At 36.1% G+C, this 14,163-nt stretch overlaps 1 protein-coding gene across 1 annotated transcript in view; it reads right to left on the minus strand.

Annotated features, from left to right (window-relative positions):
- Nucleotides 1-8,647: 8,647 nt before the first annotated feature.
- LOC118768257 (meiosis inhibitor protein 1-like) overlaps nucleotides 8,648-14,163 on the minus strand; it is a 193,508-nt gene continuing 187,992 nt past the window's right edge. The window contains exons 28-30 of the mRNA XM_036514370.1: nucleotides 13,103-13,209; nucleotides 12,197-12,328; nucleotides 8,648-8,861 (exon numbers count right to left, since the gene is read on the minus strand). Of these exons, the coding sequence (XP_036370263.1) occupies nucleotides 8,769-8,861; nucleotides 12,197-12,328; nucleotides 13,103-13,209 (332 nt within the window). The 3' untranslated portion in view covers nucleotides 8,648-8,768. The remainder of the gene's footprint in view (nucleotides 8,862-12,196; nucleotides 12,329-13,102; nucleotides 13,210-14,163) is intronic.

Below are 14,163 nucleotides of genomic sequence, written 5' to 3' on the forward strand. Positions count from 1 at the left end.
ATATTATAATAATGATGATAAAACTATTTTTAATAATGACAAGAACAAAAACCCTAATAATTATCTTTTGTCTTTAATTTTTTTAGTTGAACAAATCAACCCCAGGACTTATTCTTTTTTTTTGACCTTAGTACTTATTCTATTGGTCTCTTTTGGGGACATAAACACACCAACACTGGTTGTCAAGCAGGCACAAAGACATATAGATATACACATACATGCATATATATAAATATATATATACCACTATTTGTGTATATGTATATATATGTGTGTATATATATGTATATGTGTATATATGTTATATATATGTATATATGTGATATATATATATATAATATATATTATATATATATATATATATATTATATGTGTGATATATATGTATATGTGTATATGTCTATATATATATATATGTCTATATATATAAATATATATATATATATATATATATATATATATTATATATATATATATATATATTATATATATGTATATATATATATATATATATATATATATATATATATACATATATATGTATATGGTCTGCTCGCTTAGCCTGCGGGGTGGGGTTATTTGAAGTCTAAAACAATGCAAAGTGCATTGTGACCAGCGATGTGTAGCAACATCTGATAGCCTGGTCGGTCATGTAATCACGTGATATATGTATATATATGTATATATGATATAAATGTATATGTAATAATATATGTATATATGTATATATATATGTATATATATATATATATGTACATGCATATATGTACATATATATATATATATATATATATATATATATATTATAAATAGATGAGTGTATTTTACCTTGTTAACAATTAACACGGATAAATGAATGAATAGTTACCAGGGCAGCAAAATCTCACAAGTAAAGATGTTGTAACTCCTTGTTTATAAAGGTTGAAACTTCGTGTTTACGTTGAATATTTGAATAATAGGAATAAAAATGGAGTCAACGCAGGTTTAAACAAGTTTTTTTCTTTCTACATATGTTTCAAAAATTCCACTGATACTTATTCAAAAGAATAAAAGGTATAAACAATGCAATCTTCTCTTCGGGAAAGTGAAAAAACGAAACTTGTCAATACGACATTTTAGCAAAAAATGATGGATTCGTATAGCGATAGACAGAACGCTATTAATATTGTTTAAAAAAACGTTATATGATATAACGTCATAAGTAGCTAACAGAAAGAGTAGGGATATTAATAGTGAATGTTAAATATAAAGGAAATTAAAGTCTAAACTATATATAATGATAGAGACTACTTATATGCACTAAAAGTATGCTTTTGCCAATGCTTACATCTGTATGCTCATTCTATAACCGTGTTTACTAGAGTATTTTTAGAAAAAATAATGAAAAATAGCTCAGAATTGCAGAGAAGACAGAATTTCTTGCCTTTGTCATATGGTATCGAAATTGAGAGGATCAACCATTCCAAATGAAATTGTTCATTGTGGTCTTTTAAATTCCAAATCAGTTTGCTGAGACCGGTACTATTCCGTTTATTTCTATCTCTAAATGTTGAGTAATGGATAGAAATTCTCTTAGATAACTCTAACGATGTGCTTCCAATGTAAAATCGTACTTTATTACGAGTACTGATTATACACTGGTATATAGAATTTTTAATCTTAGAGTTACTTGACATAAATTAATTCTATTGGGATTGACTTCAGATACAATAACCTTGTTATTAATATTTCTAGAGGGTTGGATGGTAGTAGCTAATTAATGTTAGTATTAGTAAATGTATTAATATTTAACAGTTTGTTATTATGAGAAGATATAATTTGCAAGAGATTTTTTGTGTTTGAAAAACCTATCCTAACCTTATGTGAATTAATTATAGAGTAATATCTAGAATTATTTGGAAAATTCCTAGCAATAGCTTGACGAAACAGCAGTGGGAGATTAGATTTAATTTGTCCCGTAAGGAATTATTAACCAAATATTTTTACTAGTATTCATAGCGTAATTACTTTTGAAGGTGTTATATTTACTTTTAGATCGGTAATAGGGGAATAAATAAGGGTTATCTGCCTTCATTCGCTTTGTATCGGTGCGTAAGTTATGTTTGTTATCAATAATTCTTTTACGACTAGAAATCTTATCTACATTATTGAATTTACAATTAGACTGAGCAGAATCAATGTAGAAAATTTTTTCTGTATAACCTGCTTTGATTAAGGCAGAGTTATAGAATTCAGCGTTATTATTGAAAATATCAACATTAGCAGATAATTTAGATAATCTAAATGAAATATTCTTAACTAAATTCTTAGTAATTGCTCCAGGATGATTACTAAATTTGCTAATGTACTTAAGATTGGTCAACGGTTTATGATATGGGAAGTAAGAGTCACTGTGTAAATTAAGGGTAATATCTAAAAAGTTGGCCTTCGTCAGATCGTCATCAAAAACGATTTTTAAGCCCATTCTACTGAAAAAATTAACTAAACTGTTCTTAACTTTTTGTACCTTTTGGTTAGAAACATTTTGGAGGTAAAGTAAACAATCATCACGATATAGACCTCCATAAATGTTAGGGAACTCTTCAGCCATTTCAAAAAGAATGTATATACAGACCAAATCAGCTATCTGTGCTGAATCAGAACTTCCCATAGGTATATCGAAACTATCTGGTGTGTCTTTACGGACCCACAACTTATCATCAAATTTAATAATAGATCTTCTGGCTGCCAACACAACATTAATTTCTTCTCGGGTGAGACCAGCTTTGTTATGAGCAAGCCAAAGTGCCTTATTAAGTACTATAGGATTAATAGACGAATAAAAATTGGAAATATCAAACTGGATATATATGTGTGTACATATATGTGCATGTGTGTATATATATGTGCATGTATGTATATGTATACATATCGATATGTATATGTATATACATGTACATGTATATGTACAGGGTACAGTGTATATATTGTCATCTAAATTATGCAAAACTGAAAATAACACTGACATAAAATTATCTTGAAATACTAAAGAGTAAATTTATTCAATAAAATCACCATTGGCTTCAAGCACGGCCTCCAGATGACTTTGGAATCTTCTGCAGCTCTTCTGGATGGTCTCCTTGTTTAAGTTGGTCAATACTGTCATAATCTTTGCTTTGAGTTCGTCTTTCGTGTTACAAAGAGTTTTGTTCGTCTCTTACTCAACTGCGCCCCACACATAATAATCAAGGGGAGTTAGGTGGCCAGATGTGAGGGGGTGATGTGGTCACAGAAATTGTCTGACAGCCATGACTGGGTTCTTCTGCTTGTGTGGCATGGTGCAGAGTCCTGTTGCCAGACATAGGGGTCTTCTAGCAGCCACCTTTTTGACTCAGGGCAGCACTACCTCCTCCAGGCACTTGATGTAGGCCTCCGTGTTGATTCCAAGGCTGTGTGGCAAGATGACTGCAAGCACAACATTGCCATCACTGGTGATCACTCCAAATAATGATGTTGACAGGATGTTTGATTTTATCACTCTTGGTACATGTTTTGGGGACATGGCAAGCCAATGGTTGTTCTGTGTATTCACCATCTGGTCCTGGCAGAAATTTTCTTCATCTGAGAAAAACCAAAGCATGTTTGGTTGGAGTGGATGCTTGAGTTTGTTCAAAAGCTTTGCAGCACAGTCTTTCCTCTTGTCCTTGATGGCTTGGGATAAAAAATTTGCCCTTTCTCATCTATGAGGAATACCGAATGTCTTGATGCACTACCTGCTTGATAAGAAACTCAGACACTCCCATGTCCCTGAGTGAATTGCATCATGGTGCTGTTTTTCTCACAAACGGTGCCCAACTGACCCTACTATACTGTGTTGACAAAATCAAAAACAAGCAATGCGCATGCACAAAATTAAAAATATAAAACGGCAACAATTTACACATCACACCCTGTATATACATGTGTATACACACCACACACACATGTACATGTGTATAAAAGTACTCATATATTTATGTATATATATATATACACATACATATAGGCGCAGGAGTGGCTGTGTGGTAAGTAGCTTGCTAACCAACCACATGGTTCCGGGTTCAGTCCCACTGCGCGGCATCTTGGGCAAGTGTCTTCTGCTATAGCCCCGGGCCGACCAATGCCTTGTGAGTGGATTTGGTAGACGGAAACTGAAAGAAGCCTGTCGTATATATGTATATATATATATATGTGTGTGTTTGTGTGTCTCTGTCCCCCTAGCATTGCTTGACAGCCGATGCTGGTGTGTTTACGTCCCCGTCACTTAGCGGTTCGGCAAAAGAGACTGATAGAATAAGTACTGGGCTTACAAAGAATAAGTCCCGGGGTCGATTTGCTCGACTAAAGGCGATGCTCCAGCATGGCCGCAGTCAAATGACTGAAACAAGTAAAAAGAGTAAAGAGTATACACACGCACATATATATATATATATATACATATATATATATACATACTAGCAATGCAGCCTGGTGTTGCCTGGGTGTTATGACTGAGCCACACTGTATTATTTGTTCCTTATGGGCAGAATTGGTACAGGAACAGTATGAGGCAAACAACTCTTCTTTATAAATATGTTTTTTAGTCATTTTCTGATGAACAACACTGCAGTTTCCATCTACCAAATTCAGTCATAAGTCTGTGGTTGACCTAGGGCTGTGTTAAAAAATAGTTTCAGAGGGACTGAACTTGGAACGATGTGGTTGGGAAGCAAACTTCTCAACCACTTAATGTGTGTGTGTGTGTTTACATTTGTTGTTAAATTGAGTATTGTCTCAAAGTTAGCAGTTCATCAAACAGAGATCCATAAAATAAATGCCAGATTGAAATATGTACTGAGGTCAGAATGATCAATTAAATTTTTGAAGGTGATACCCCATCATGGCAACAGTCGAAAGACTAAACACAGTAAAATAATAGTTACAATATTGCTTTCAAATTTTTGCACAAACTTTTGCCTTTTTAATAATGATGATGACAAAAATATTAACATGAATTTGAATGATAATAAATTAAAATAATAAGAAGAGCAAGAACACTAATAAGATCTGAGTGGAATAGAAGCCTGAAAAAGTTAGGCAAGACAAGATTTAAATCTTCTCTTGAGAAAAATACTTCATCAAAAAGAAAGGTTTTGGGTTAGTCATGGGAGAGTTGAAACAGGGTATCATAGAAACAGTAAGTTTTCCAGATATCAGAAAAGATCAGATCAGTATCAACAGAACAAATTATTTGAAACAGACCAGAGGAGATTTTATAGCCAAATGAAAAGTGTAGAAGGAAGTACTGAAGATGAGAAACCTAATGCAGAAGAAGCTAGAAAGTTCTATAGTTATATTTAGGATAAGCCAATCAGTCATAATCTAGATGAAGCGTGGTTAAAGAAAGTTAGGGAAGAAGTAGTCAATGAGAAGCAGCCAGATCTAAGACTAACCAGTGCATTAATGAGTAAAATGTTAGGAAAAATGCCAAATTGGAAGGACCCAAGACCAGATTTAGTTCAAGGGTACTGGTTAAAGAAATTTAGTAGCTTACATAGGAAACTGAGGGAACATCTTCAGGATTACTTGAATGGATGAGTAATACCAGACTGGATGACTAGAAGGGGAACAGTATTCCTTATGAAAGACAAAAGCAAGGGTAATACAGCTATCAATCACTTGCTTATCATTAGTGTGGAAGCTGTTAACAGGAATACTCTCAGAAAGCATTTACGAGCACCTTGACAGCCAGAATTTGCTGCCAAGGTCACAAGGAGACTAGAGGAACACATGGTCTAATACATAGACAAATCAATTCTAAATTAAGTAAAATCTAGAAAGAAAAATTTAACAATTCCAAGAATAGATTATAAGAAAGCTGATGACAAGATTCCACACTCTTGGATAAGAGAATGTTTGAGTATATTCAGTATTGCAGACAACATAGAGTTAATTAGCTTTAGCAGTTAAGGTCTAAGGAGAATAGTTTTTTAATTTTTATCTTTTGCATTTTAGTTTTTTCTGCCTTCTCAGTTTATTCATGTTTCTTCTATTATTATGGATATGTGGTTTGTGCCTGAAGAATATGTTTGAGTATTTCTCAACATTTGAAACTATTAGTAGTGCTCAAATACATATATTGTGCCCTTTAAATGCATAATAATTATATATATATACATATATATTTACACACACACACATGATGGTTGTCCACTCCTTATGCAGAGTTTGACCACCTCCTGTACTTACACCTTAGAACCATCATGGCCTCTGATGTCGCTTTTTAAACTGGACAATTCTTGAAAAGACACCCACACAGATTGCATATTTGATTTGGACCACCAAGAGCTGTAGATAAGTTATGATTTTTGTAGATCTTAAAATGTCTTTTCAGGCCTCTGTTATATTTGCAAACCTTCTGACATACATTGCATTGAAAAGTGTGCACAAGACATATATATATATATATATACATACACAAATAGCACTAAAAATGTACAGAAAATAGATTCCATCATATACCAGGGAGGAAAACTAGAAGTAGTTGATAGCTTCCATTACACAGGTGACCAAGTCAGTAGCAGGAGTGGATGCTCTGAAAACGTAGCTGCTAGAATAAGAATAGGCTGGGCAAAGTTCAGAGAGCTCCTACCTCTGCTGGTAACAAAGAGCCTCTCTCTCAGAGTGAAAGGCAGACTGTATGATGCCTTTGTGCAAACAGCTGTGCTACATGACAATGAAACATGGGCTATGACAGCTGAGGACATAAGAAATGATATTAGTATGTTTCACTGGATATGTAATGTCAGTGTGGTTGCACAACAGAATGTAAGCATCCTGAGAGAAAATTTGGGAATGAAGTGGCATCAGATGTGATGTGCAAGAGAGATGACTGCACTGGTATGGTCATGTGATGTGTATGGACAAGCTGTGTGAAGAAGTATTGTACTCTAATGGTGAGCTGTGGAAGAGGTAGACCTAGGAAGACATGGGGCAAGGAGGTGAAGAACGATCTTTGAATATTGGACCTCATGGAAGCAATGAGAAGACTCATAAAGCCAAGTGAGATCGTAGTTGTGACCAATGCCAGTGTTGTGTAACTGGCCCTTAAAAATACCTTTCAAACATTGGGTGATATGTTGTATTTGTGAAGACCTGTTGAGCTGAGTGAAATCATAGTCATGGCTGATGCCAGTGCTGTCTGACTGGCACCCATGCCAGTGGCACATAAAAAGCACTGTTCAGGTGTTGAGCCTCATGGAGGCAGTGACAGGTGACCAAAACCTTTGGGGATATATACTTGTGTAGACCTGTGAAGCCAAGTGAGACTAGTCGTGGCCAATGCCTGTGTCAGGTCAATGGCAACCATGCCAGTGGCATGTAAAAAACATTTACTAGACTCTCGGAGTGGTTGGCATTAAGAAGGGCATCCAGTCATAGAAACCTTGCCAAATCAGTTTGGAACCTGGTGCAGCTCACCAGCTTACCAGAACTATCAACCCGTCCATCCTATGCCAGCATGGAAAATAGACGTTAAATGATGATGATGATACATACATACATACATACATACATACATACATAAGAAAAAAACAGAATTCAAGGAGCCTGGCAGTGATTTGTATCAGCAACAATTGTATTTATTGACAAATATATAACAAACAAGTATATTTGCTATGAAAAGCAGGGTTTCCAAAATTTTGAACAAAAACCTTCTTCAGGATTGAGAGAAAAAAAAAAGGGAAAATTTGAAGACATCATGTCCCTACCTTATGTTTTAGGTCTCCTCTTCATCTTATTTTCCTTCCACTTCACTCAACTTCTATATTCTCTTTTTCTCTTTTTCTTCTGTTGTTCCACTTTATCCTGTTTACACAGGCACTTACACATTTTGTGTTCTTAAACAATTGCAAGCATTCATACGTGGTCTGATCTATAAGTATCAAGTCTGTTGCCATAGTAATAAAGCTAAAGCACACAGAGTGAAGCCACTTGACACAGATTGACCTTGAAATCTGCAGTGCATGTGCACTAAGTTTTAATGCTTTAGCTCATTTCCGCTGTTTACAGCAGTGTTTAGAAGGGAGGTGTGTTGTGTCACCATGACAGGGAAACTTGAGCAGAGAATCTGCATCAAATTTTGCCAAAAGCTTGACAATACCTGCTCAGAGGCCTACACAAAGATTTCAAAAAGTTTTCCTCAATAGGTGCAGGAGTGGCTGTGTGGTAAGTTGTTTGCTTACCAACCACATGGTTCTGGGTTCAGTCCCACTGTGTGGCACCTTGGGCAAGTGTCTTCTACTATAGCTTCGGGCCGACCAAAACCTTTTGAGTGGATTTGGTAGATGGAAACTGAAAGAAGCCCATCGTATATATATATATGTGTGTGTGTGTGTGTGTGTATGTGTTTGTGTGTCTGTGTTTGTCCCCCCAACATCGCTTGACAACCGATGGTAGTGTGTTTGAGTCCCCATAACTTAGCGGTTTGGCAAAAGAGACTGATAGAATAAGTACTAGGCTTACAAAGAATAAGTCCTGGGGTTGATTTGCTTGACTTAAGGTGGTGCTCCAGCATGGCCACAGTCACATGACTGAAGCAAGTAAAGCAAGAGAGTATGCACAACAGAGTTCAGGGTCAATCTGTGCCAAGCAGCTTTACTCTGCATGCTTTAGCTTTGTTACTATGGCAACAGTCCAGATACTTATTGATCAGATCTCGTACATATCATGTGAATTTGATGCATACTCCTCCTGTACTTCTCTTGTACTCTTCACTGTGTACTGTCATTGCTGTCTTCCATCATGGCCTTGACATTGAGTACTAAACTCTCATCAACATCACAAGTCATCGCAACATTTGTCAACTGCAAAATAATAATAATACTAATAATAATAATAATAATAATAATAATAATAATAATAATAATAATTAATAATAATAATAATAATAATTAATAATAATAATAATAATAATAATAATAATAATAATAATAATAATAATAATAATAATAATAAGCCGGATGTAGTGTTAATTGAGAAAGAAAACAAAGCCGGACATAGTGTTGAGAAAGAAAACAAACTATGCTGGATCATAGTTATAGCATGCCCAGCTGACAACAAGGTATGTGATAAGAAAGAAAAGTCGAGAGATATGACAGGTTAGCTTGGTAAGTTAAGCAGTTGTGGTTGATAAAAGAGGTAGTAGTAGTAGTAACAATAATTGTTGGAGCCCTGAGAACAGTGAGCAAAAATCTCGAGAAGTATGTGGAACAAATAGGGGCTGCAATAAGGGTGGAGTACTTGCAAAACAAAAACAGCACTGCTTGGAACTGCTCAAATACTCTGGAAGGTGCTCGAAAAATAAGAGGTGTTACCTTAGTTCACTGGTAGAGAACAGCTGACACTGAAGTACATCTCCAGTGTTAGAAGCTGTGCAAAGGCAATAACAATAATAATAATAATAATAATAATAATAATAATGATGATAGTAATAATAATAATAATAATAATAATAATAATAATAATAATAATAATGATGATAGTAATAATAATAATAATAATAATAATAATAATAATAATAATAATAATACCGGGCTTCGTATATTTTACCCCAGTGTCACTCAATAATAATAATAATAATAATAATAATAATGATAATAATAATAATGATAAATTTTTCTTTCCTTTTTCTCTCTGTTTTTCTTCCACACTATTTTTTCTTTACATGACTTTGTAAATGAACAATCTGATATGTTTATTTTAATGACCTGCCAATGTATACAGTGAGTTTCTTTGCCCTAGGTGTTGGAAAGACACTCGGCAAGAAATGGAAACAAAATTGAAAGAAGAGGATAATAATGGTGGTGATGATGATGATGATGATGATGATGATGATAATGATTTCATTTATTTTCTACCAGGGTGAAGGATGAGGGGGACAATACAGGGACAGACATAAAGGTGTGGGGGTTTACATATAATAATGAAATGATAAAAAAAAAGTAAGTATACATGGTATACACTGAAAAAGAAGGGACATATACCATAACATACAAAGGTAGGAAAAAAATAGTAGGGGCGATGATAGAGATGTGACCCTCCTGATATAGGAAGGCCTCTAGGGATAACCGAGGAACCCCACTGTCCGTGATTTGCCTGAAAATAAATGCCCTGATGCAATACCAGGTGCTGGCTCTCATGGCTTCTGATCTTAACTGATTGGAAGTGTTATCATGTACATTGTTTGTCTTGGTATAAAAGATGGGCTACAGCAAATATTCTGCTCAATACCACAGATTTGCTTGTCAGTTGTTTGACCTTAACCAGTTGAGCATGTCTCTTGGTGGCTGATGATATGTGCATCTCTGATCACGAGCAGAAGTAGTGGGGGAGCATCATAGCCATGTGTTGAGAGGGATTCTTTGGGGTTTGAATAATTCCCCTCTGGAAACATAGGTGTTTTGTTCAACAAGCCTTATTGAGGGACCTTTTGAGTGGGATGGGCTACTCGATCTGAATAAAATTCTTAACTGGTCCCCACCTGTAAGGTCATGTGTTATTTATCTTGATATGAGATAACAATGCATCAATGTGATGGTTATGATGCATGTGCCTGGTGTACCCTTATCAGATGGGTAGTCATGACGGGCATATTGGGCTTCATATATTTGTATCCCAGTATCACTTTGATGGCATGCACTGCTCTCTCACTCTGTAATGGTGATGATGATGATGATGATAATAATAATAATAATAATAATATAATAATAATAATAATAATAATAATAATAATAAAAACAACAACACGTGGAAAGAGTCATGTACTGAGAAGAGTATTATCGCTGTGAAAACATCCATTCATGAATTTATTTATTTATTTACTTTTTAAATACATATTTTATCTGTGAATTTGCATGTGTAATCTGGGAATGCATACAATGAGCTTCTCTGCCCTAGGTGTACCGAAAACACTTGGTGGGAAACGGAAGAAAATTTGAAGAAAGAAGGAAAAAAAAAAATAATAATGCTTTCTTTTATTGGCCACTAGGGCCCAAGACATGGAGGACTATATCAAAGGTGATCAAAGGAAGATACTACAACATTAACAGATATAACAAAGGACATATAAATTGTAGTTAAAGAAGTGAATAATTAATAAATAGATAAACAGAATCCCCACTAAAGAGAAGTACAAAGAACCCTTCAAGGAAAGGGCAGACGGATTTAAGTAAGATTTAGGGAGTAAGGAATTGTTATATGAGGCTCAGTGAAAGAGATCAGAATTACATGAATAAGAAATACCACCTGGTGGATTAGGGCACTCTAGTTATATCAGATATATTGAAACAAAAGATTAAAGTGAGTGCAGTTAAGATCAAAAGATACGAGGAAAGATTTCTATAATTTAAACAAAATCATCTGTTTAGAACAAATAAGCTGCTCTGGGTGGATGAGATAAGGAAGAATCAGAGATAATTAGATGGGGCCAAATCAGGAGAACAGGGACAGTGTTCAACCTGTTCAAAGCCTGTTGTGCTTTAATCTACTCAACAAAGCCCAAATAAGTTTGACTTCCCTGCTTAAACAAGATCCACTTTGTCTTAAATATTCTTTACCATAAATAGTTTCCTCCTTTTCTCCTAATAGTCTTGGTCAAAAGCAGTCTAATTCAACCACTGACCAAGAAATAAAATAAAATAAAAATGAGAATAACAAGGCTGTGTGGTTGTGAAACAACATGGTTCTGGGTTCAGTCCCACTGCATGCTACCTTGAGCAAATGTTTTCTACTATAGCTGCAGGCTCACCAATGTCTTGTGAATGGATTTTCTTGACGGATTCTGTGAGGAAGGCCATTCCATATGTGTATGTCTCTGTGTTGTGTTTGTTCCCCACTGCCACTTGGAAACCAGTGCTAGTTTGTTTATGTTCCCATAACTTAGCAGTTCAGTAAAAGAGACTAATGAAATAAGTACCAAACTTAGAAAACAAGTACTGGGGTCAATTTGTTTGACTAAACCCTTCAAGGTAGTGCTCCATCATGGCTCCAGTCCAAAGACTGAAAAGAGAAAAATGTAAAATAAGCAAAAAATAATGCCCACTTCTCCCTACCCCTTTCTCTCTCTTTTCCCCCACACATACGCACACACACACATGCACACACACACACACACACACATACACACACACACGCATTTTACCTTGTGTAACAAACTCCACATGAGAACTCGCTCTGGCTGGATTCGACCAAACTTCAACATGATGTGGGCATTCTTCAACATATTGTTCATGTGGTACTTCATGAGCTCAATGCAGTCTTCATGGTCCAAGAACTGTTGTGAAAAACATGTATAGCAACAATAAAACTAGGTGTCTTGAAAGAAATCACTGATGCCGCATAAAAAACATTGGTAATGGTGCCATGTAAAAAGCACTAAAGTTGGTGCCACATAAAATGCACCGATGATGGTGAATGTAAGATGTACTGGTGATGTTTTGTTTTGCTTGTTCCTTCTCGAGCCATGCCTGGCTTCATAAGGGCCGGTTTCCTGGTTTCCTTGGCGTGTAGGTTCCCCACTTGGACAGGACGCCGGTCCGTTGCAGGAGGAAAGAATGAGAAAAAGTTATGGCGACAGAGTCAGCAGAAGTTTGCCATTACCTTCTGCCAGAGCCGTGTGGAATTTAGGTGTTTCACTCATAAACGCACTCATCACCCGGTCTGAGATTCAAACCTGCGATCCCTCGACCGTGAGTCTGCTGCTCTAACTACTAGGCCATGTGCCTCCAATGTACTGGTGATAGTACCATGTAAAAAGCACTAGTGATGGTGTCACATAAAAATCACAGGTGATGGTAGTACATAAAAAGCACTGATGATTGAGCTACATAAAAAGTACTAGTGATGGTGTTGTTTTTGTTGTTTAACTTCAGGTCAGTCCAGATCCTGTAGGACTGTGATCAAAGATGTTAGGGTATTATTTGAGAGAGGTCCTGGTTGCTATTTCTTCAGTGTAAAAGCTCTCTTATTTTAGTGGTCAGTCTACAGCAGAGGTAGATAAATTATTTGTATGACAGAAATGGTAACCCCAGAGCACAGACAGACTTACCTTAATGATCAGTGAAAGTAAGGAGTCAGAGAAATCAGCCAGGTTGTGGACCCTAAAAAGGAAATCCAGTAAGACATGGTTCCAAGGTTGAGACATAATCTGTTGTTCTAGGGGAAGAGAAAGGAAAATAAAACACAAAGAATTATCTGGGTTTGGGAAAGATTGTGGACAGAAAATATAGTTTTTGTTGTTTAGCCCTAGGTCAGTGCTGAACCAGCAGACATAAGATCAAAGATGCAGGTATGGCCATGTGGTAAGAAACCTGCTTCCCGACCTCATGTGTGGTACCTTGAGCAAGTATCTTCTACTATAGCCTTGATCCGACCAAAGCTTTGCAAGTAAATTTGGTCAATGGAAACTGAAGGAAGCCCATCGTGTGTGTGTGTCTTTGTGTCTGGGTTTGTCTCCCACCACTGCTTGACAACTGGTGTTGGTGTGTTCATGTCCCTGTAACTTAGCAGTTCATCAAAAGAGATCAACAGAATAAGTACCAGGCTTGAAAAAAAAAGTACTGGGGTTGCAGGGTAGTGCCCCAGCATGGCAACAATCTGATGACTGAAACAAATAAAAGATAAAAATAAAAGATAGATGAGCTTCTTTCAGTTTCCATCTACCAAGTCCATTCACAAGGTTTTGGTTGTCCGAATGCTATAGTAGAAGACACTTGCCCAGGGTGTCACACTGTGGGACTGAACATGGAACCATGTGGTTGGGAAGCAAGCTACTTACCACACAGCCATGACTGCACCTACACACACACACACACATACATCACGGGCTTCTTTCAGTTTCCATCAACCAAATCCACTCACAAGGCTTTGGTGAACCTGAGGCTTAGTAGAAGATACTTACCCAAGGTGCCACGCAGAGGGACTATGATATATTTGGAACAATACCTCTGTGAACCCCTGCTTGATGTGTGTTTCACTAATTTCTTAATTACAATAGGTCTGATGCCCCAGGGTTGGTTTGGGCACTGCTACTACAAACCATAAAAACAACCAAACATCCAATGTCACATTATGGCTTTAAAAACATGTGTTGGACTCATGATCATAAGG

The sequence above is a fragment of the Octopus sinensis genome, linkage group LG27 (assembly GCF_006345805.1).
Source record: "Octopus sinensis linkage group LG27, ASM634580v1, whole genome shotgun sequence".
NCBI lineage: Eukaryota > Metazoa > Mollusca > Cephalopoda > Octopoda > Octopodidae > Octopus > Octopus sinensis.